The sequence below is a fragment of the Electrophorus electricus genome, chromosome 12 (assembly GCF_013358815.1).
Source record: "Electrophorus electricus isolate fEleEle1 chromosome 12, fEleEle1.pri, whole genome shotgun sequence".
NCBI lineage: Eukaryota > Metazoa > Chordata > Actinopteri > Gymnotiformes > Gymnotidae > Electrophorus > Electrophorus electricus.
The window spans coordinates 4,949,713-4,974,712 of record NC_049546.1 but is presented as its reverse complement, the minus strand read 5'-3'; the positions used below and the strand labels follow the sequence as shown (position 1 = coordinate 4,974,712).

The following is a 25,000-nucleotide window of genomic DNA, read 5'->3' as shown; positions in this document are numbered from 1 at the left end:
GCTAGGCCGGACATTAGAAGGATACACGATAGGCCGGACATTAGAAGGATATACGCTAGGCCGGACATTAGAAGGATACACGCTAGGCCGGACTTTAGAAGGATACACGCTAGGCCGGACATTAGAAGGATACACGCTACGCCGGACTTTAGAAGGATACACGCTAGGCTGGACTTTAGAAGGATACACGCTAGGCCGGACATTAGAAGGATACACGATAGACCGGACTTTAGAAGGATATACGCTAGGCCGGACTTTAGAAGGATACACGCTAGGCCGGACTTTAGAAGGATACACGCTAGGCCGGACATTAGAAGGATACACGCTAGGCCGGACTTTAGAAGGATGCACGCTAGGCCGGACATTAAAAGGATACACGCTAGGCCGGACATTAAAAGGATACACGCTAGGCCAGACATTGGTAGAGTAGGGTTGCGAAGGCAATGGTAACTGCATATTAGATCAACCGCCATACAAATGTTTATTTGCTGCCTGCTGCAGCGGAATATTATGTTAGAGGTTCTTATGTGCAAGACCCCAGGCCGCGTCCCAGCCCGTAGATATGGGGAGTCGGAAGGCCCTCACCTTGGAGACCGTTGCCGTTGGCGCTGGTGCAGGTGGGCGGGGGCGAGGCCTGGGGTCGCACCACGGGTGCGAAGGCGCTCTTCTGCTTGACGGCCGACACCATGTTTGCCGGCGAGAAGGAGAAGATGCCCGAGGAGCTGCTGCAGTTGGAGGGCAGGCTGGTGGAGGAGGCCATGGTGGGGCTGGAGGGGACGACTGAGGGGAGGAACAGGGGGAAGGGTTGGGAGGAGGAGAGCGTGTGGAGGGGTGAGAACATGCCTCATAGCCCTGCGGCGCGCGGACAGCACAGGAGAATGGGGCGTGGAGACTGGGGTCACTACACGCACCCAGGACAAAACCTTTGCGCCATCGCTGCATCAAGGAGCTGCTACACTCACGGTCATTGCGGATCATTCCTTGCAAAACGTTCGTTTGCTTTGTCGTGCGGTGATCAAAAGTTCTCCCTCCTAGTCTAACAGACGGCCCACGCTGGGGTCATTTTCTCCTTCAACGATTTTACAATCACTGCTGTGGTATTTCTGCCTGCCCCCGATATCTTGCTCTGCCTTTATTGTTGTTATTATCTTGTGCTTAAATCTTACGGCTCTTTCCCAAGCAAATTCTCTTGATGTCATAATCCATTTATGAAGCCCTAACTAATCAATTAATGAAAATTGGAGTCTACAAAGCCTGCCCTCTCTCATTGATTGAAAGTGTCTGTGCAGAGTCACTGAGCCTGTTAAAATACTTGTTAACATCTCAGAATCAAAGTACCGAAATTGAATTGCTTCTCCCCGCAATTAGTTTATTGATTTAATTAGGACTCTTTAATTTAGAAGTCGTGCTAGAAGATTGGTGTTATACGAATGGCTAGGCATTATGGACAGGGTGCGCTCCTGACACGGGAAAAGAAAAGCTTGCGCATTTATCTCTGTTCTTAAAGACACAGGAGAAGAGTGATGGCTGGGACTATTGTTTTATTACAGCTGTCTCTAACAGGCTCGAGTATATCACCATTAGCGCGTTATCGGTTGTTACACTCTGCAGTGTGAACGGCTTGCTTGTTAATGCCGAGCGGCAGAGCTGCACCCCCTTTGCGGGATGGACTGCAGTGGAAGAATAACAAAGCTTTCTATCACAAGCTTTCCCCAGCAATACTTTATAACCATAGCAACTGTGATGGTGATCGGTTATTTCGCTCGGAGGGCCGGAATGATGGAGATTCTGCCAGGAATGTGACATATGCGTGAATGGACCTAGATCCGGCGAAGCGCAGCAGGCCGGCGGAGGCCGAGCGGCCCGGGGCGGGCCGGGCCGGGGCGGAGGGGCGGGGTGGACTCACTGGCGTATGGGGAGTTGGCGGCCGAGCCGTTGAGGAAGTTGGGCGAGCCTCCCAGCGTGGTGATGCCGGTGCTGCCGTAGCCGTTCATGCTGGTGCTGACCGTGCTGTAGCTGCTCTGCTGGGGCGTGGAGCTGGGCACGTAGCCGTGAGGGGACACGCTGCTCGTGTTCCGACTGAAACCTGACACACACACACACACACACACACACGACATGGTATGAGCGAGACAGGGACGAGCCAGAGACAAAGGATAACAAGGAAAGTGATCATTGTCTCAGCCACAGTACGGAACGATGCAATTTTTTCCCCCTGTCCCACACGGGCAGAGAGTGACACCGGTAGACACGGGAGGGGCTTCCACGCACTGCGCGAGTGCAGCAGTAAATATAACCTCGGCCTCCCTGCGCCCTGCTGCTGTAGTTCCCTCCGTCAGCTCTGAGCTGGTCTCCATGCAGGCAAAAGCTGAAGTCTCCCAGGGTGTAACCACCTTCAAATCCCTCCTGTTACGGAGGTCCATGTTAGCACACGGCGAGTGTATGATCCCCACCCGCCACCCCTCCACTCAAAAATTCCCACAATGCTGTCAGTAAAAAGAGTGAGGCTGCAAAAAAACAACAAAAACCCCACATGGAAGCGTGGGGGGGGGGCAGATAAGCACTAGAATTATCCATCAGTGTATTAAACGCTGACATGAATGGAAGCAGCTTGAAGTTTTCGCTGCAGGAATCCCCGCTGTCGGCTACAAAGGCGGTGCACACCGCACCCCTGCTCCACCCTCCCCTGCATGTGCTTCCCTCTGATGCCTGACAGATTACCGCTGACTTGACACAAACCACTTGCTGTGACGGCAAGCCAGGGGGCTGCCGGAGAGAAGGGAACCGAAACGCGTGCGTCTGTCTATCCGCCACCGGCCGTGGAGAGTTCCAGTCTCCCTTTCTGGTTAGAGCTCTTTCTCTTGTCTCGCTGTTTTCAAGAGCGAATCGGCAGGCCGTGCCGGTCTGCTTGTTCCGGGTACCGCTCCTGCCGTGTGTCCCCTCACCCTGATTGGCCGCCTGCGTGGACTCGGAGACGTTGACAGCGAGCTGCCCGTGGAAGGAGTTGACGCCCATCATGCCGGTGTGCACGGAGCTGTTGGCCAGGCCGGGCAGCTGGTTGTGGGTGCGCGGGACGTTGTAAAGCGCCTCGGCGATGTCTGCCGCCCTCTTCAAGATGATCTCCTGTCACAGGCAACAACCGTCAAGCAGGAGACAAATCAGAAAGACCGACATCAAGGTGAATTCGCAAGGGGGCGCGGGACGTGCCGCAGAGCACGCAAAGCGGTAGCGGAAAGGGGGCCCGAATCGAACAAGAATTACAGCGTAAGACTTCTGAAGGATAAAGTACTTGGAAATAGGCAAAGGCTGCAGAGTGGACGCGAGGTTTCCAGCGTGAGCCTGCGTGATGTCATTAGCCCAGAGAGCAGGGACTGCATGGCAGATTGCCTGCTGTTCACAACAGAGAGGGAGTGAGAGGGCCAAAGAAATCTACGATTAATAGATTCATCAGAGATGCTCCCTATGCACCGAAAAGCTGTGTTTATCTGCCAGAGGATGCCGACTCAGGCACGGAAGCCCCATGAGCTCTCGGCGGGGGCTCGGCGTGCTTCACAGGGCATGCATCTCTCCCAATTTACCCTGATGGTGAATGACAAGCGCTGAGGATTTGTGGGAAGCGCTAGGCGCGTAGGGGAGAGGTTGCTGGGAGGCAGAAATGACCAGAGGCACGCCACCCTCCGCCCTCCATTCTCGCCTAAATAATTCAGCATCCCTTCACTCCCACTCAGCCTTGCAATCGATGACCTGGCTTACACCGGCGGCCCCTGCTACTCTGCAGTGAGAATGTCTCTCTGGCTCTCTCAGCCATCGACAGAGAACAGATGTGTGTGTGTGTGTGTGTGTGCGTGTGTGTGTGCGCACGTACATGAGTCGTTTTTCTCTTCTTTAAAATGTGAGATGACTGTTACCTCTCGACTGGGATCGAGAGACGGGACATGTGAACACACGATCACTTTCATCCCCCATCAGCCTTCGAGTCAGCAGGATTCGGGGAGCATCTCAAAAGTCGAGTTTATTTTCTTTTATGGTTGTCTTGTGCTGAATAGGTGGGAGGGTGTTTGTCAAAGAGTCTCCCTGAGAACATCTGTATCTCTCAGTCTCACCTGATTATTGTGTGGCATCCCGTACAGGGCTTCTACCAGATCTGCTGCTCTCTTCAAAATCACTTCCTGTCAGCAACAAACAAATGGGATACATTACAGTGATTAGGTGTTCGTACACCTTCTCGATTTATGCAGTGTGGTAAAACATTACAGCGAAGACTCTGTATGCTGTGCACATATCCGAGAGACGGACCCCAAGCAAAGAGACAGAGAGCATGATGAGAGGGTGTGGGTGTGATGCTCCGTTCGTCGAGCCGAACGTGAACAATACGTAAACCCTCAACTGCAAGCTCGGCTGCAGTCCTGCGTCATCCCCGCGCACACGCTAACGTCACGGTGGCCGTGTGTGTCTCGTCAGTGTCGTCCATTCGGCACGTGGCCAGAGCAGTCCTCATCCAACACGGATACGGCCTACTACATGTATAATACATGTATACGAACATGTACAGTAGAACGGATGAACGCCAGCTCGTCCAGGTAAACTAATGTTCTGTTGGCCGGGAGTGGATGGATGTGTACATATAACACTCTTTTCTTCCAGGTAATCGACTCCCACTAGAAACCTATTTATTACCATACCTTCCCACACATTAAACATTTATTTACTGTGTTCTTTACTCTCTGTATTCATTTTCTTTCTCTCCCTCTCCTTCTCTCTCTCTCTCTCTCTCTCTCCCCCTTTTCTGTCTTTCAACTCTTCTATTCTCTTCATCCCTCCCCCCCCCACCCCTCGTAGGCGAGGCAGACGCCCGGAGCTCCCGCGGAACCCTTTTTAAAAGTTAATGTGCCGGGGCCGAGGAAATGTGCTCATGGCGCGACAACCAGAAAATTGCTCTCACCCTCCGCGCGTAACCCTCGCTGCGAACAAGCCCCCGAGCATGTGTGCCCGCCCGCCAGCCGACATATTGCCTTTCAATCAGCGTCCCTCCGCAGACGGCCCCCGCCAGCCCGGCCCCGACGCACCACACAGGCGCGGTCATGACGAGGGGGTCAGCGAAGCAATAAAGATTTTTAGTGCGCTGTCCAAGGTGCTAAATTCACTCAATAATGGGAGCGCTGGCACTGCGTTAACCCCTCGTTAGGGGCGCTTGGCAGGGGGAGGCGCCCCTGCCTCGGTGCGCCAAGCCTGGCCCCGGTGATTGAGGGAGGAGCAGGGGGTCCGGGGAAGCCTAAAGTGCTGCTTTAGTATGGATGTGCGCCACCGCCACTCGCTCCTCTTTATGTTTCCGGAGCTCTCGGGTGGCCAGGCTTCCCGGGATGGGAGAGGAACATAAGGGATGGGAGGCATTAGCCCACGGCCGGCTCCCCCGCCACACTCTGGTTCCGTTATCCATCCCCGGCAATCCGCCCTTAGTTTCTCCCACATCTTGAATCAGCCCCACTCTTCTCAATGCTTTTCTCTTCCTTTTTGTCTGTTACTGGGCTGCGTCCCTCCACCTATCCGTCTTCCGTCATTACAATATGGGGGGGGGGGGGATGGGGTGTGAGGGGGGTGTTCTGTTGAGAGACCAAATCCAATAAGGAAGAGGCCAAAAGTTTGTCCAGATAAACAAATAAATGCTATTAGCGCCGGGGCCGTGTGTGGTGGCCCTGTGTCTGGAAGCAAAGCCCATTTCCTGGGCGAGCAGAAAGGCTTCCAGTAAGGGCTGAGCGTGGAGCCAGGAGCGGTAAACAGGAAAGAAACCTGATCCCAGATCTGCACGTCTGTCTATCAGTCAGAGCCATCATTAGCCCGACTCTGCCCTCCGTCCTGCTCCGTGCCGAACCCCGCCACGCCGGGCCGTGGCAGACCCCGGGCTGCAGCGGCTCGTGCCTGGGCTCCGCGCAGGTCGAAGGAGTCTGTGTCGCCTTTGTTCTCCACTGATGCATAAAGCTCTTTCCTACGGGCCTGTGCATACTGTACTCGCACGTATGAATGCGAATGAGCGCGGAGGGAAACGGCCCCCAGGCGTGACGTTTCCGTGATGCATGACCCGGGCCCGGCGCCGCACGGCCACCACGCACGTTAATGCACCCTGGACAGCAAATCCGTTCCTGTGTGTAAATTCTAATGGCTGGTAATATGATATATGTTCATTAGCGAAGAACTGCTGGGAAAAAAAGAAAAAGGACCAGGTCACATCTGGAATGTTAAGACAACCACGCCTGCACATGTACAAGGAAGCCCATAAAAACATGACAAATTTATTCCATTGCTTGTTCATTTGCAATTTTATCATCTCCTAATGTTCTATTAGAGAGGTAATACCAGCAGGGTCACTGCCGTCCCTCATGAAAGAAAAAAAAGAAAAAAAAAAAACCCGCGGACTGATGATGTCATACTTCCTGCCCTGCCCCTCTGACCTCGTGGACTGCGGGTGTAGTGGCAGCTCTGATTTCATTAACCCAGTGAATGTTTCTCTCTCACACACACACACTGGCACACACACACACACACACGTACTCACTGTGGCACGTGCATACACTCACAGGCATGTACATTTGGTACATACAGAAGAAATGAGTCTTGCACACTGTGTCACACCAGAACACTAGGAATACCTAATAACAATCCCATATAAGAAACCAAAAAAAACCCCTCTGCTTCCTCGACTGAGCTATACAGAAACATAAAATGCAAAAGGCATATATAAAATATTCAAAGAGATAGATCTGGATAGACAGATTTAAGTCTTTCTATCTATTGGCTCTGAGTTTATACGCTGGCATTGAACTGACCACACTGGTGTGTAATATCACCCCAGAGCGGCAGCCCATGTTGATGAACGTGACCTCTCATATACCGAGCATTTCCTTCCACTGACAGTGAACGCGTCTAACCACCTCCAATCTCCAGTTCCACGCTCACAGCCTGTTTGCTAGAGCTTAAAGATGGAAACGTACAACAGGAGTCGGTCGATAACAAAGACTTTTTTTCAGAAGGCCACGCTGAGATTTATTTCGGACTGAAATGGATTGAGGCTGCAACTGTGGTTCATTAGTGATGTGCAGGGTACAATCCAGTCATGTCACTTAGCACAGAAAGAAATCCCTCATATGGGAAATGTAGTAAAATGAGAGTTACCTGAAAATATCGTTTTTACATGTTGTTAATTTTAATTCTTTGCCACAGCTCTCAGATTTTAAAATCCCTCTATGTCCCTTCTCAAATGAAATTATATAAATGATTATGAAATTATGAACAGAATAAGGCACAAATGTAGCTACGGCTATAGATCATCAGCAACTACAATGGTGTTTGATATTGAATAGGTCCCTGTTAAAAATTAGTTCATACAATTATTAAGAAATAACAATATATAGCAAATAATACCTTTTGCGCGTAACTAGGTTATAGGAGATAACCTAATAAAGTTATCTCCTGTAAACAAAAAAAGTGCAAACAAAGAGGTCGCAAGATTCAAATGACACAAAACACAAAACTTTACACAAACCACTCCGCTTCTCTGTGTGGTATGGTGGGTCTTTGTTGGCCTGACCTGGTGAATGTCTTGTGAGGTTGAGCCAAAGGTCTGTTGTATGCAGATGGGCCCAGCTGACACGCTGTTAGTCCTGACTTTGGCAGACTTGAGTCTGTTCATCCTATTGAACGTATTACTCTGTGCGGAAATACCGTGCTTGTCTGAACAACAATCAAATATCCTTGAGGTCCTCTGCCCTCCTCTCCATAGCTTCCCCAAGTCTTCTATCCATCAATATCTATCCATCATAAATATCAGTCCCTCTGCTCTTTAACTAATGTGGCTCCCTTGCATAATTCATATTCAGCCTCTGTAGGCCTGAAAGGTTACTTTCTGAAAGTCAATAACAACCTGTCGGCCCGCAGATGGGGGGGGGGGGGGGGGGGGGGTTGTAGAACAGTGTCAGTTACAACTGTCTCAAGTGGGAGCTCGGCTGGGCTTTTCAGACCAGGAGTAGGACATCTGTACAGGTTAACAACTGGCTGAGTCCAGGGTGCCACATGGCTGCATATTCAGACCCGGCGCGGCGTTTGTTGCGGCTCTCCGGCGAAGCGTGAAGAGGGAGCTCCCCGATGACGAGGGCTGTTTCCCTGCCTGCCGAGATCCAATCCCTGGCCCTGTGGAGCTGGCCAAGGGGGATCAGGTGGATGTGAAGTGACAGGGAAAATGTGGGGAACAAACAGACTGAGGAGGGGGAAAGGGACCAAACAGAGGCGCGCCTCCGGATCCGCACGGAAACGCTTGCCGAACAATTTAGGGGGCTTTTTTTTTAAAATCTGCAAATGCACAGAGGCTCTAATTAAAAATCAAACTCACCCGTCTCATCAGAGCACTCTCGCTCTCCCTGTGTTGCTGAGTAAAAGAGAAATTCTACCTTTTCTGCCTCACCAAAATAAAAATGACTTGCTGCGATGTGACTTTCCAGGTGCCACGGGAAAGCGCAGCACCTAAGTCGTGTTGACTCCTTCCATTTTGGATGGCTTGGCTAACACGCGGGCAGGTTTGCCCGAGGATTGAGGGAGACAAGTTAGCTGGCCTTGTTCCATGCTTGCCCCTCACCTGTGATTGAGTCCAGCGGTTGAGAGAAGTGCCGTCAACAAACTGTTATTACCTCAATAAAGGGCAAAAATCGATAGTGCCGAAATGAGCAGCGGGGCCCAGCAGCCGACGCTGTTAATATCTGGCTGGGAGTGTTAGAGGGAGCAGAGGACAAACCGGGAGCGAGCGAGCGGATGCGAGAGAGAGGGAGAGAGAGAGAGGACTAAAACCTCCACTACTCACGGAAAATGAGGGTAAAATCCATCTGCACACATCAGCGCTGTCGCCACAATCTACAGGACATGTAGAGCCACGCAGAGAAATGATTTCTCATTTACCCCCCTCCCCCACCTGCTACCTAGTCCCCCTCCCTCAGTCTCCCTCTCTATTCTGGCTGATTCTTCCCCCTTGTGGTGACTCAATTACTGTTGGCCGGGCAATAATAAAGTGCGGGCGGCGGCAGCTTCGATCGCCTGACCCAGGAGAAGGCAGCTCCGGACAGCTGGCTTCACCATGATGAATCACCTGGATCCCTCGCTTTCTCTCTCTCTCTCTCTCTCTCTCTCTCTCTCTCTCTCTCTCTCTCTCTCTCTCTCTCTCTCTCTCTCTCTCTCTCTCTCACACACACACACCTATACTCTTAACAGCCTGTTAGGAGCCAGAAAGGAGCTAGGAGCGCCACGCGGCCGTTTCCGCCTGATGCACCCCCTTTCGCATCAACACAATTCACTTCTCTTCTGTTCCGCTCCATCCCTACACCAGACTGCGTCATCTGCACATACGACCAGACCAACACAAAAACCGCATCCTTTGGGACTTCCCCAACACCTGACTCTAGAGCGCTCTGACCGTTGTTGGTCGTTTTCTTTTTTCCCCCCTCGTCTGGTTCACGTGTGCGTGCTCTGCGTGCTGCTTGCGCTCTGCTGGCGGCACAGCCCTATTCATTATAGCTGCAGGCGAGGGAAACCCTTAAAAACATAGCACGCCGCTAAAAACATTCTCCGGGGAGAAGGCTGCGCGCGTTTCCTGATCCCCGTTCCCAAAACCAGTGGGAGCGATGCAATGGCTGACCCTGGCCGCGACTTCCTTAATGCGTTCGTATTCATCACCGGCCCAGTTAAATGAGCCCAGCCTGAGCCAAGGTTAAAACCACACACATCATATGTGAATATAACATGCCATGCTGCATGAAATTAACCAGGCCACTGTTAACGTGACAGATGGAATCTACGACTGCTTCTATTCCCAACACAATCAGAGAGCAAAGCAATGAATCTGGCATGTGAACAGGCAGCCATTAGCCTGCTTCCAAAGAACACTTGGCTTGAGAGAATACTTTAAAAGGAATACTTGAGAGTGTTATATGTGTTTTAACTTCATTCAGCTATGAGAATATTTTCCATCTTTCCCCTGAATCTATGTAGTATGAGTGGTGGGTGGTGATGTGGGTGATCACAGAGGGTTTTGGTAAGTAAGTGGGTCAGACAAGGGTGGGGGGGGGGGGGGGGGGGGGGGGGGGTTAGTGGGGGCAGTCTACAGTGGAAGGTATGCAGACAATGTCCATGTGGTGAATTAGGGACAGAGATCAAACATCGTAGCCCTATTTAGCCACACTGACAGAGGCCTGTAGATCTGTCCTCTCCACACCAGCTGGGGAATGGCAAATGAGGGAGGGTGGGAGGCAGTGTGTGTGTGTGTGTGTGTGTGTGTGTGTGTGTGTGTGTGTGTGTGTGTGTAAGAGAGATAGAGAGAGAGGGAGGAAAGAATGGAGTGGTGTGGAGCAGGTTCAGAGTTTCATATAACTGTCCAAACTGACATCACCGTGGAACAGGTTATGATGCAATTTCCTGCAAAGTCTTCTGACACCAACACAAAGAACTTCCTGGATCGCAAGAAGTTAGTTAAATGGTACAGCTACAATTCTTCCTCTGACCTGGAAAAATGACTAATCCCTTCATCTAACACGCCGGAGTTCTACTTCTTCCATCTAATATATAATCCAGCCGCCTCCACGCTGCACATACAAGGCCCTGATAACAACGGTGACCAAACGCGAACAGAAAAGAGGTCGCATTCGCCAGCCGGTACTGTAGATGAGGTCCTGGCCCGAGTCACTGCGCAGTGACCTCTCGTTCTAATTGTTACAGGTGTGATGGGTAGAGCGGCTCATGGACAGTGAATAGCAATAGCGCGACTCTAATATGGGGAGGGACCCTAGCAGTGCGAGGTCATTCCTGGGTGGACTGCTAAAGAGAACAGGGCCAGGGAGCCATAATTACTCTTTTTTAGTCTATTAAGCGGTGCAGCATGCGTGGGGCTCTGGGGTATAGGACACGCAGCAACAAGATAAAGCAGTGTTTATTTATCCCTCCCAAAGGATTTATTTACACAGGCTGCTCCTCCTTAAGCAGCCCGGGCTCCAAGGAGGAAGTAAACACCCGAGCAGCTCTATAACTGGGTCTCACTCCAACAATAGGAAAAGAGAGAGAGAGAGAGAGAGAGAGAGAGAGAGAGAGAACAGAGCTCAGGGGGCCAAGCTTTTTCTTGCACTTCTGCATGCTACCACTCAATTAGGGAAGCGATAAACAGGGTTGTTTGGACATGTATTGTATTGTACGGATGATGGCCATGTAGGCCTTGTGCAGTGGTCTTGACGACAGAATGCGTGTTGAGTGTTGAGTGAGAAAGGTGTGGATTAGTGCTGTGCAATGTAGCAGGAAGCTGAAATCAATAGGGAAGAGGATACTGTGCACAGAGAGGCAGCACATATGCAGCCAGCCGTATGAACTCACACTGACCTTTGGTAGGCGCTCTGGGTCGCCAGGGTGTCGGGGGATGACCTTCTGTAACCGCTGGAAGCCGTAGTCAATGGTGGGTTCGTTCAGTGCTAGGGACAGGAGACAAAAGACAGTGTTACCGAAGAATGCCCCGCCACGTTGATGCAAAATCAGGAGTCCGAGAGAAAGAGCCTGACACCCCTGTGCTTTCCCTTCCGTACGACAAAGTTTCACACCCCAACACCTCCTCGCCTCCTCCCTGTTGTCGGTCACTCCGCTCCCGCTCCTTTGCTGAGGAGAACCCGGCCCTCCTCCCAAGCCCCGGAGCGCCTCCCTTCCGTATTTTAACATTCGCTCCGCAAACCGAAAGCCTACGTGCCCTCGCTGATGTCTTCAATGCAATGCTGACCGTACCCGAAACGATATGTGCTGTTTGGAGGCTTCGTGTGCCTGGGGATGAGAATGTGTGGCCAGAGAAACTCGAGAGAAACGCAAATACAGCGTTGGTGGGGAAATGCTCCCCGGCAGGCGAGGAGAGACACGTTACATGCATGTACTCGGAGTGGCCTTGCTGGACGTGGAGCGGGGCGTTGCGAATAAGACCTGGAGAGGGTGTGTCTTCTAACAGCCTGTTCCTGCTCTCTTCCAGCAAGCTCACCGACAGCAACCTCGAGCAGTTAGTGGCCTTCACAAACAACAGCTCTCTGCGCTAGAAAAAAAAGTCAGCTTAAAGAAACGTGCCTGGCTCTTTAGACACTTGGACGAGGACAAGGAACGGCAGCTAAGGCTCTTCGCCTTGCAGTTGTTAGAGGGTTTTGACGAAAGAACGTGTTGCTATAAAGCTGACTTGAGAGTGAACTGACTGTAATTTGTCACCATAGCACAAGTTGTTTCTGTAAGTTGTTTCTGCAGCTGCTTAAAAACAAAAAAAAAGTCTCACCAGATTTAACAAACTAGAGACTGTGGAATCTCACCGGAATGATTTGCAAGGCGCTGTTCTGCGAGAACATTGACTACACTCAGAGACAGCATTCATGGAAAAGCTACATTTCAAATATCAAATACATGCGAGAGCACCACTGGCAAGAAATAACAACTTCTTCACAGTTTGGCAATCCACTTGGCAAGGTGGCCATGTTGAGAAGACTACGTCATGTGAAAACCACATGAATGAGGACTTTCTGAATGAGTCATGTCCTCAAAAACATCTAAAAGTAAATGAAGCTGGCAGGACCCCCCTAACCCCCCACGCTGCCTTAATACATAAGCACGCCTCATCAGCCGAACAAATGTACAGCTCGTGAGCAAATAATTCCATTAACGTTTTCACTTCTGTAGAGGCGGAGCTGCAGAGGAGCCGAGGACGCGGCCGTGGGATAATATTGAGAAAGGAACCCGATCCGTGCGATCGGGGCCAAACATCCCGGACCCCACGGTGCTTCGGCACGCTGTTTTCCTAGCCTCCTCAGGCTGAGTGGGGGACAGTGAGCCTTTCTACCACGCCCCCACCCCATCCTCACAGCCCAGGGTTTGTTTGTGTGTTTGCCCGTTGCGGTGCTAACGTCTCACCCCCAGGGTCGCACTGGCACAGATCTCCACTGTGCTTTCTTACGGAGAGGGAGAAACAGAGAGAGAATCCACCGAAAGAGGAACAATATAGTAGTTAAACGAGAAAGAACTAATTAACAAAAGACTATAAAAAGTTTTTGAAGGCATATCATTATTAAAGGCATTAATACTGTATGTTTCAATTATATATTAATTCATACTAAATTCTTGAGTTATAGATAATTAAGTGATGATGGCATTCCTAACACGGGGACTCAGACCTAGTGTTTTCTGGGTAGCCCAGACAAATAAAAATCAGTGAAAAGAATGACTGCACCTCTCTCTCTCTCTCTCTCTCTCTCTCTCTCTCTCTCTGTCTTCACACTGCAGGGCTTTGATTTAGACTGATGAATGTCTTACATGGCAGCTTTAGCGCTTTTTTTCCTCAGTCTGGACACACGGTGATCAACATTTAACGGAGGCCGTTAGAGGACCCGTGTGAATATTGTTGGGGTGTAAAGCTGTGAGGCCTCACAAAATGTATGTTACCCAGTCAGGAGGAAGTGGCTGACTGGGATTCAACATTAATATTCAAACAGAAAAAAACAAAATGGGATTTAGGTAGCTGAGCAAAGGCTGTAGCCTTGAGCACCACACTTGTTGTTTGCTAAGTGTTCTATCTCTTTCTCTCTCTCTTTCTCTCTCTCTCTTTCTCTCTTTTCATTCTGGCCTGGGGCACCGAGTCTTGCACACAACAGAAGATGGCGTGAAAAGCAGCACTCGAGAAGCAGAGTCTCGTAGCCTGCAGTTAATATTCCGGTGAAGCTGGGCGCGAGACACAGGGAACGTGGAGGAGCCGGGCTGCGTCTCCGACAGCCTCCCTTCTGTTTGCCCCGTAGGCCGCAGACCGAACGTTTCCTGAAGGGGCCGACCAAGCTCCCCTCAGCTCCGCAGCTGAGAGGACAGACTGTGGGCAGCCTCTTCACCCAGTGGAGCAGAGTCAGATGGCCCAGGTGGAACCAGGCCCCCGGAGCTCCCTGCACGCAGCGTGTGCCCAGCTTGGCTCTCCTCTGTTGGGCATCACGGGCAGGCACGAGGGAGGTTGCCTGCCGATCAATGCTCCTCGTGACTGAGCAGGAAGGCCTCCGAGAGGCAGGTGGAGCTCGCGCGAGTAAAAGTGGGCGAACAACGCTCGACCCAACAAGCTGCATCGAGCGTTCCGTCTGCGGTAGCTTCGCCCCCACAGAGATGTGGCTAATCAGATTAGGCTTGGAAATGAGCTCTGCAGGAAGAGTGTTCTCCAGTGGCATGGCTGGAGACCCCTGACCCGGACCCAAGCTGACACTTCGGAAGTTTCTGGGGCACCCGTCGGGGGCCAAGGCCATGCCCACGGGGTTCGGCGAGACGTGTTCCCTTCGCGGGGGCGCGGCCGGTGCACGGCTAACAGCGTCCGGCGGGCCCGGAGCTGACGAACTGCAGATGTGAGCCCGTGCACTGATTGGGCCCCGGCGGCCAGAGAGAGGGGCGGGCCCACGGCCGCCCGGCCGGGCCCATGATTGACCCGGTGTTTGCTTAAGGAGCCAGAACAAAAACTGTTAAAACAATCCTGGTCCGTGATGGAGAGCAGAGCGCGGCTATCGTCCAGGGAAAGAACAACAAAAACAGCCTGACGTGACAGAATGATGCAAAGCTACCCCGGGGCTCACAATACATCATATCTAAATAGGCTTCCTGTAATCAGGCCTGCTGGAGGGTCGAGGCGGGAGGGCCGGGGGATCAGAGTGCAGCGCAGCCCGGCTGGGTCAGGCAGAGCACGGGAGTTTGTGTATGGGAGCTTGTCCTCGCGGCACAGATGTACAGAGCTGGGTGAAGTGAGAGAGAGGCTGGATGAATGGCTGGCTTGTGTTTAGGAGGGGGCCCAAGGCTCCTGCGTGGAATATTGGGTTAGGAAGAGGCATGAAGCTTTAGAATAGAGAAAGGAATGTAGCTGGTTTTAGGACAGAAGCCCGCACCCTTTTCCTGGAGATCTCCTGACAATGAAACACACACTGGATCAATAGACTTTACCTCCACTACCCCAGTCTGCTTCGCAACTGGCCGGACTGGCTAACTCCGCACGGTGGCAGCTCTAGGAGCTGGTTACTGTATCGCATGGCCCTTATCTGCGGCTGTAGCCTCGCAAACGCGTTTCGCACGCATTAAAACCAGCCTTGCTAGCCTTGCGTCTGCGGAGGTTCGCGTCTCCGGAGATAGAATGGATAATGAAGTGGGAGCTGACGCAGAGTGTGTGAGGCCCCTGCGCCGAGTGTATAGATCTCCTCGCCGAGCGGTACAGTGCCGGCGTAATGAGGCAGGGCAGCAGCGACTGAGGAGGCGCTGCGTTAATGTGCTGATATAGAGATGGATGGTGGAGATCTCCGGCTAAACTGTACTCTGCTGCCCTCCCAGACATCTGCACATGTTTACTCTCCCTCATTGCTATTGATTTCCACATTCTGTACAATCTCCTCACCAGCCAGGCAGATAATGCAATCTTACTGAGAGGAGGAGAAAGAGACTACGGGGGGGGGGGGGGGGGGGGGTTTAGAGGAAGAGAGAGAGAGAGAGAGAGAGAGAGAGGAAGAGAGAGAGAGAGAGAGAGAGAGAGAGAGAGAGAGAGGTGAGTACAGGGTGAGAATAGATTGTAACTTAAAACAAAGAGGAAAAACACCACGTTCTTTATTTCACTGTGTACTTTCTCACCAAGCAGAAGAGATGATATCAGCACTTCAGAGATGGAGTCAGTACCATTCCGCTAAGGGTCAGAAATGTTCGCAGCGCCAAGCAGTGACAACAGGAGATAATATTTATGCTACCCAAACAAAGCCGGCAGCCCGGCAGGCCACGCCGCGCAAAGCCAAACAGTACTCCCAAACCCAGCGGCGTCTCGGAGCCGGGTCCCTCGGGTCCGGGCCCTCCGGGTCCCTCCAGCAGGGGAACGGTGAAGCTCAGGCAGCACGGCAAGACCGCGGAACGCCCTCCCGGCCGCCCGTGTCCCCGTTTACCTTTGCGCGTTCATGTCTGAGGAACCCGAGACGCACGGCCCTCTGGGCGGGCCGAACGGATCGCACGCCGGAATAACCGACGCCGATATTGGATGTTTGCCAGCGCATATGGAAGACTCGCTTTTGTCGGATCGTGCCGAGAGTATCACTCTCCCTTCTCCGGTTCCTCTCGTCAGAGCAGGGATAATAAGGTTATGTGTGATGTCATAAGTAATAACTCTAACGCTGAAACCAAATATACTGAATCAATATAGAAAAGAATATCTTGAGTGTGCTGTGCCATCTCATTATGTTTACACGATATAATCAATATAAGCAAATATAGAGGCGCTGCTTACTGTGGTGGGTGCCTCAATGATCTTCAAATTGAATTTTCTGCCACCTGACCTGACAGAGTGGCAAGGCACAAAAATGCTCCCCCGGACCGAAGCTACCGACATATTAACAGTCCAGGCCTGCTGCTTTTTCAGAAGATGGAATTAGAACCAGTAAAACACATCAACGATAAATAAATAAATGAGCAACAAGCCCTCCTTGAAGGATTCCGTGCAATCACACAGATCAATGCTCATTGAAATTTCATGAAGGCAGAACCAGATCGCTTCATATTTCACAATAATAACTAGAGCCCTGCAGGGGTAGATGGGGGGGGGGCAGAGGAGAAGAGAATGCTCCGAACAGGGCCAGGGCCGTTGGCTACAGCGCCAAACCTCGCTCGTCCGACCTTATGCAGCCTACCGCGCCGAGTCATATGACCATGCTTAGACCTGCAGTGCTCAAGCTGGATCCTAGTCTGACAGAGAAGAGAGGCATGCTGGGTAATTGGTCTTTAGCGAAACCTTTTAACAGGCACTTGTGGGGTTTGTACAGAGCTGTTAATGTCAGGGTGGTAATGTTCAGTACATGTTAGGGAATGGCAAATGTATTCTCTCTCTCTCTCTCTCTCTCTCTCTCTGGCTTTCTCTTGATCCCTCTCTTTCTCTCTCACTCTCTCTCTCTCTTTTGCTCTGCATTCTCTCTTTTCCCCAGAGCTCTCTCTCACTCAGGTGTGATCTCATATGCTGTGGATGGGAATCGATAAGTTCAGTGGCAGGGTGTTCGATGACTGCCTGAATTATTGCTTCATTTTTCTCCCTATATAGATGAGGCCTGTTTTTCCTCAGCCCTCCCCACACTGGGATCAATATCTTACAATCCCATTTTTATCCATTTTTCCATAAACTCAGTGATTGCGTTTATTTGGAAAATCCGACAAGCTAAATAAGGCATGGCTTTAAGAACGTGAGGAAACCGTATAGGTGGAACTTGTAGCTGTAGAACGGATGACTTGTTTTCCGAGCTCCGGAGTGCTGGCTGGTGAGAAGCAAAGACATTTGTGCAAAATGGCCCTCTGAAGACTTCACACTGCTCAGCAAACCAATATCACTATATCTTTACGGTGACAATTTTCACATGTCAAGGATTAGCAGTTTAACTAGAATAGTTATTATTGATCAAGTGGTGTGACACCATTTGTCAATAGAATTAAACATTCTCATTATCAAAATTGAACAATTGCCTGACACATTAGAAAAAAATATGGTTAAACGGGCTGGAAAAATGTCCCCTGTCAAATCAGTGAAATGTCTGCTGTCAAATCAGTGAAATGTCCCCTGTCAAATCGATGAAATGATTAGGAACACTTCAGTTATGGTTAGTTAAATCGTCCTCTTTAAGCACTCTTTAAACATGAAGCTTAAAAGGTGGGAAATATTTTTTTTCTTGGCAGCCGTGGCACGCCCACATGAGACCCTGCATGTTTAATTGTCTCTTCAATAAAACCGGAAAGGAATAGACATTTAAATCTAAGGACGAGACATTTAAACTTCGCAACTGTTCCGGTCGCCACGTTCGGTCAGCTCCTTTTCACTCTGGGTCGGAACGCCGGGCTCTTCCATACTTCAGGTGACTAATGCGCGCTGTAGACGTGATCACTCCTCTTCCCCCCAGTGTATCCAGCGGCACCCTTTTTAATACTGGGCCTGATGGGTGTAGTTCAGCCCAATGGCCTGCATACCGAGCAGGGACAGATTGCCTGCTGAACCTCCCGAGCGATTCATCAGCACCTCCAATCTGTGGTGCCACAGGCTGGAGCCGAGCACCAGAGCTCCAGCGCTGAGCGTTACAGCCCGCCTTACCACCACGGGGAAACGGATGGAGAGAGCCTTTCTGACAAACGACATGAGCGTGGCAACCGCGTGTGGAGGCGATACGCAACCAAACATGGAAATGCATTTATTGCAGATGGAGAAGGAAAAGAGGGAGAGAGAGAGAGAGAGAGAGAGAGAGAGAGAGAGAGAGAGACAGAGGTGGAGAGAGAGAGCGCAAGAGGGAGAGAGAAAGGGAGCTAGAGAGAGAGAGAGAGAGAGAGGGAGGGAGATGACTCAGTCCTCTTATCTGCAGAGTGCCATGCTGAACGGGTAATGTCCCAAGCGGTGAGAGCTTTATTGTTACTGATGATAAATATAATTGCTCCAAGCCTTTGGATGTTGAATTGCAGGGAGGGATGTGTGAGAACTCCCTGTACCATCCCTTTGAGTGCAGCATTCCTCTCGGAGAAGTCCTGCACTCGGACATCAGCAGCGGCGCCCCGAACCTCCGGCCCAAAATCAGAAAAGAACGGGGCAGGGGGCCAAACCGGAGGGTCAATTATCCCTGTGCATGAAAAATCTCATATTCACCATAGGCTGCCAAGAATCTGAGACCCTGGAAATGACATCATCCATTATCCGGCAGGCTTTGGAGGAATCCATTAACTGAGCGGTCTCCGGGTTCGCAAGCAGAGAGCAGCGGGTACCAAAACGTCGCCGCATCACTGCCAGCTCCAAGCTGTCGGACGCCATTGTCAGTCGCAGAATTTACGGCTACGTTCGTTTGATACGGGTACAGAGCCCAACCCGTTCACGGTTCGGTTCCTGTCCAAAAGCGGACGGATATCGGACACGGTGGGAGTGGCTAGCAGCCTGCCACGCAACTCTGCTCCACTTCTCCAGGTATGGCCCCACGTTTCCGCGTAGCTGTGGGGCGCTGGAGTGTGGTGGCAACGGTGGGCCATTGATTTAATTAGGTCTCCATTTCCTCTGCCTGACAGAAGTTGATTAGAGGCGCCAGATGCCCCGTGTGTAATTCCGCTGCCAGCTGCCACAAAGCTCTGCCAATCCTCTATGATTAGTACCCACTGGCAACTGGGCACGGCCCAGGCGCCAACTGGAGCCACGGGGAGAGGGGATCAGCAGGACAACGTCCCCAGGTGCCGTGCCGCTGTCCAGGGGGCAGCTGGGATGCAGGGACAGGAGGGAGAGGATGCCCGGGACCGAGCTGAGCGCTTCCCTGGCTGGGCTGTAGACATGGTTCAGCCCAGGACGGCCTGTGCTGTGGCACCGCTCTGCTCTCACTAGTGGCGTTAAACCCAGTCGTTGCACTATTTTAACAGGTCACGGACCCGCTTATAATGCTCACGATTCTTCATCGGGCTTCTGGCGAAAAGGGGAGGCACCTCAGGGAAAACACAAATAAGAAGGGCGGGGGGGTTTGACCATCTGCCCTCTGTTTCAGAGGTGTGTGTTTTGTGTGAGTGGATTGCGAAATCCTTCCCTGCGTGGCCATGTGCTCAGTGAATGGGGCCTTGAAGAGAGGCAGGCACCAGTGCCATAAACCCAATGAGGGCTCTCATTCACACACATGAATGCATAGATACAGTGAGGGACACATGCCGAGAAGACAATGCCCACAGCTGAGTACCCTTTAAAGGTATCGACTACGATGCTTGTTCATAAGCGCTAAGGCGGAATCTGGATCTTCCAGTTACATTTCAACTACTCATCTCCCGCCTAAACAAAAGGTGCACAGGTGCTCCTCTCCCACGCACTCATCTTAACACAAGTTCCCTATGCATACTTCTTCCTTTCTAACCAGTCCAATGTCATTATTAAAACTCTTTTTTTAATTTAACAATTGAATGAATCGCATCTTGTTAGCATACCGACGCATGACCGAATACTGTGAACTACAAAGTCACACAGTGTTCACGTGGTCAGACCTTCCTCTTGTAGATTAGTCCCACGCTTCCCTGTGCGCACCAGGAAGTCCCTGCCGATCGGCCAGGAAACAAGCGGAGGCTGGGGAAGCGTCGGCCTCAGCCCGCGCCGGATGAGCACCTGGGGAGGAGGAAACCGCTCTGGCGAGCGTCGGTATGGAGCTCCACTTCCTACCTGTGTAGATGAACCGGCCGGGCGTGCCTTTGCAGAACTGCTTGGACTTGTAGGACAGGGTCACCTCCACCACCCCGGGGATATGCCTGGGTGGGGTCTGCACCCGGATGGCGTGAGGGGTGATGAGCTGCAAGAAAGAACGAAAGAATGAAAGGGACGAACAGAGGGATGACAAGAAGCCCACTATTATGAAACAGCAGCCCCCTTACCAACAAGATGTATAATGGAGCTGTACAAGTAGTCATATATTATTAAACACCAAAATTTTAAGCTTGGTAATTACCTAATAATGCATAACTTTTAAAGCTGTATAATACATGGCGGTATTCCTGGGCCATCATTTTAAGAGCACCTAGTTACTACAGCGAACAAGTGCTCTAATGAACCAGTGGAGTTTGAGCTGTGTGTTTGAGCATGTGGCTGTTCAGTTCACTGCTTTGTTAGCAGTGTGGAAATCAAATTACAAACCATCTTGCAGGAGCAAATGTCACAAAGCAGACAGTGCAGCCACAGGAAAATTGGTTGAAATAAATCATCACGATCACGATAGTATTAAAGATGGTCAAATATTCATTTTAGTCATTATTGCGCCACCCTAAGTTTGAACATTTAGACTGATTGGACGCAAGAGAAATATTGAGAAAATTCCGTTCAGTACTTATAGGCAATATGAAAACATGGTTATGAAGTTTAATAAGCACAACTGCCAGTGTAAAGCCTGGGAAGAGAAGCAGCAGTGGTGGACGAGTGAGTGTGTGAGGTAACCGGCCACTAAATCGGCTCATTAATCACATGTGCACAGGAGAGCTGGAGAGGAAATGGCCTTCTCACCTTTTATTGGGGCACTCTGATACGTGGACCGCTCTGCGTGGGTGAGCGTGTCCGGGCCACATTCATTTTCTCACTCTCACTTCTCACTCCTCAAAGTGGGATTTTTTTTTTTCTCCCTGCAGACGCTGCTCTATGGAGCAGGCGAGTTAGCCAGACAGAGGTGAGGCATCTGGGAACACTGCTGAAGTCGGAGTTGACGTGACATTTTCAGTAGAGTCAAGACGGAACGTCCGGCGAGCCCTGGCTTGTGATGCCGCATATGTCAGAATGTAGGCTGTGTGATAACGGAGATGCCGGACTGAAACACTGTGTTTGCCGTGTAACCGTGTCCCGGCAGCCTCGTCGTGGGACCAGGTCGCGGCGGCTCCGCGTGGCGGTGGCGAGCGCTCTATTTCGCCCGCCGCTGTTAAATCCGAACGCGGCAAGCACTACGAAATCGCCGGCGGGAGTGTGACAGTGGCAGTGGTGCTTTGCCTGGATCTAAAACCACCCTGTTACTGCACACTTAGCCAGGCCCCGCGCTGCCTCTCTGATAAACGCACCGCTGCCTGTAGGGTTTCGTTTTACCGTCATCTAGTGGTTCCCACCAGGAGCGGAGGTGCAACTCAACTCCGAGAGGGAAAGTGAAACAACAGCGTGTACTACATCAGGCACTGACTAGATATGCTAACCATGTGGAGGTATTTGGTCTTGATCTTAAAGCTTATTTGACCTGATGTAAGAGAATATACCATCTGGAATTTCATCCTCTTGAGCTGATTACTTGCCTGTAACGATGTATGGACGCTTAGTCAACGCACGAGGGCCTGCTCCCATAGCGCTGCAGCTACATGGCGATTGGCATGTGTGTCTTGACAGCAGAACTCACCTCGCTCCAGACAAGCATGGTGCCGAAAATGACCTGCAGCCCGTCAAAAAAGTTGTCTCCGATGATGATAACGGTAGCGCCGCCGGTGGTCCAGCCCTCACTGGGACTGATGGCCTTAATGCAGGGAGTGGCTGAGAGAGAGAGAGAGAGAGAGAGAGAGAGAGAGAGAGAGAGAGAGAGAGAGAGATTAGGCTTACACTCAAAAAGACTTGGTTACCATCAAAGAATAACACTTATGAAGACAGCAAACAAGGAAAGATGTGTGAAGATCTCGAATACTTGGACCTGACGTACCATGGTGTAACATGGAATAAATAACATCTGCCTTGACTACCCCATACTTGAGTACTTAAATTACGCAGTGCCTTAATTCCAAGTAATAAATTCACCTATTACATAATGGCCAAATTTCATGAGGTACATCCACATGTTACGTTTGCGAGAAGCATACCAAAAGACAAAGCAATTGACACATCTTTCCTTGATTACAGCAAACAGATTTATGGGAGTCATTCGGAAATGGAGGCTTCACTGCACCCTAATGACAACTGACAGAATGATTAAGGGAGTCACATGTGATTACGCCGAGGCCGATGCTTCGGGAGGGACCTTGCGTGCTTCCTGATGCCGGTGTGGGAGTGAGAGATGGCCTGCACTCACCAACCATCAATCTCAATCTGCACTACACGGAGCCCCGGCCGGCTGCCGCGACCCGCTGTCTTACACGGGGGCCGGCATGTCTGCCCGCGCTTCATCACTCCGGCGGGCGGCGGCGTGCCAAGGGCAAGCTGCTGGCCCCCTCCCATACCCTCGCCGCCCCCGCCGGCCAAACCGCGAGCGCTCGGGTGAATTTCATATGATGGTGGTGTGGAGAGAGAGAGAGAGAAAAATAGAGGAGGAAGGAGCGAAGAGAGAGAGAGAGAAAGCGGCTGTCAACACGCGCACGCACGCGGCACTGCACCTTATGAAGGGCGTCATTTCCTCTCAGCTTTTCTCGCTGGCTTGGGGATAACGAACAGAGTCTAAGAGTCTGAAGGAGAAAGATCAGTCTGCCTCCTCTCACTCACTGACAGTGATCACCTCACCGTAACTACCCCTGACCCCTCTAACAGCCCCCCCATCCTCCCTCCTCGGCCCCCTCCCACCCTGGTCCCCCGAGGGCAGCGACGGGCGGGGAATGCTAATTCGGGTGATTATACACGCACCTTTATTAAATATTACCCCGACCCTCAGCGTGTGAGCGTGCGGTGCGCGGCAGGCAGGGCTGCTTGTTTTACGACACTCGTGTAAATGTCATGGGCGCTGGCGCTCGGCGCTCCGGAGGAGACATTGCGAGTCCTTACAGGAGTCGATCAAAAGGCCAGGCGCCACGGGACGCGCTGGGAAAACAGCGGCCAGCCATCAAAATTCAACACCTTAATGAGGCGCGATTTCATTTCGCCCGCGTTGAACTTTGGCTCGGGAGCCCGGCGTGCCGCGTCTCGCCGACGGCGCTTTATCCGACTAATTACCACTGTCTCCCCCTTCGGCACGAGGGAAAGGGGGATGGAGGGGAGGCGAGAGAGAGGAAGGCCCGTGTCGGGCGGCTTGGCCCAGCTCTCCGTCGGGCGGGTAGCGCGACGCGGCGGAACGCCCCGGTGTTGAATTAACACCTGCGGTTAACGAGCGGAGGAGATTCCAGCCTGTGGGTGGCCCGGGCAAGCCGGGTCCCCCTCAGCTCCCCTATAATCCCCTCAGCGTTAGCTGTGCGCTCCGGGGGAAAGGCTGCAGGTGGGAAACACCTCCGGCCGGGAGGGAGAGAGGCTGAGCGAGGCTGGGCGGGCAAGCCCGCGGCCAGCAGGCAGAAGCGGCTCCATGCTGTGGAGAAACCCAGGAATGAAGACGTAACAGGATGGGCTCACAGTACTGTGAAAACACCATCCAGCTCTGATGGGTAGCGGTGTGTGTGTGTGTGTGTGTGTGTGTGTGTGTGTGTGTGTGTGTGTGTGTGTGTGTGTGTCACACTGGCAATGCCCTGGGAAGAAGTTTGCTAAGGCAACAGAAATCTTGATTAACGAGAGTAGGAAGACTGCAAGAAATTTTTTCTCCTGCGTTAGTTATCAGGACAGCAAACTGCCTCCTCTGGCCGTTTTTAAAGAATCTCCCTTCAGGTCTGATGTTATTTAACAATGTGTGGACAGTCTGTGGAATCACAAGTACAGAAAAGATCAAAAATCAGTACTGAATAAGGCACAAGACTAACGCACGGAGGAACGGTCGGCAGAGGAACAATATCAAATGAAGAAAGAATAATCTTCTCCACCTAAACTGTCTTTTTTAGGATTCTGTGTTAGTTCTCTGATGTCCGGCGCGTTACCTCATCCATGTGGCCTTCTGCATTTTAGATTAAGAAGGGCGGATCTGAAACACAGTTGCACACAGGCTAAACCTTCGCCTCAAAGACCTTCCGTATGCCATGCACGTGATGCAGTGATTTGTGGAAATGGTGTCATCTAGTCTGCGTTTCGCAGCCTTTTTACTGCCCGCGTCACTCTTTCACGGCGTACGCGCGCGGGGTTCCTTGTAGGGTCGTCACAACGCCGTTTACTAATGCGATCTGGCAGCGGCGCTAAACCAGGAGAGATGGAGAAGTGCGGCGCAGCAATCTGCGATGGTAATCTTGCGCCCGGGACGACTCTTTTGCGGGGCGCTGAAATTGTGCATGGATTAACCAGATGGCGGAACAGGAATCCATCTGATAGGATTAAACTTTGGTGCCTTCCTCTTCTGCCATCTGTTCGCCGGCCTCGCTTGCTTTTGAGTGCAGAATGCGTGCATGCGTACACACGCACACGCACACGCACACACACACGCACACACACACACACACACACAGGCGCGCGCACTCACTCATACAGCCCGAGCATATGCATGACAGGGGGCGGAGGGGCAGGCTACTCCTTCTGGTCCGCGGCCCGAGGCCGAGCAACCGGAGTCTCTCGGAGTCCCCAGCAGCCTCTTCCTGCCCTGCTCCCCATCAAGCCTTTAGCCCTCAGACCCCTCTCCATAGCCCCTCACCCCTCGTCCCCTCGTCCCTGGCT

General features: G+C 51.7%; 1 protein-coding gene across 3 annotated transcripts in view; it reads right to left on the bottom strand.

The window, feature by feature from the left end:
• The window catches only part of ebf1a (EBF transcription factor 1a), a 102,889-nt gene that overhangs the window by 5,397 nt on the left and 72,492 nt on the right, over window positions 1-25,000 (bottom strand). For all 3 annotated transcript variants that reach the window (XM_035532292.1, XM_035532293.1, XM_035532294.1), the window contains exons 9-15: window positions 21,921-22,051; window positions 20,222-20,348; window positions 11,401-11,489; window positions 4,104-4,169; window positions 2,946-3,123; window positions 1,907-2,086; window positions 586-780 (exon numbers count right to left, since the gene is read on the bottom strand). In XM_035532292.1, coding sequence (XP_035388185.1) covers window positions 586-780; window positions 1,907-2,086; window positions 2,946-3,123; window positions 4,104-4,169; window positions 11,401-11,489; window positions 20,222-20,348; window positions 21,921-22,051 — 966 coding nt within the window. The remainder of the gene's footprint in view (window positions 1-585; window positions 781-1,906; window positions 2,087-2,945; window positions 3,124-4,103; window positions 4,170-11,400; window positions 11,490-20,221; window positions 20,349-21,920; window positions 22,052-25,000) is intronic.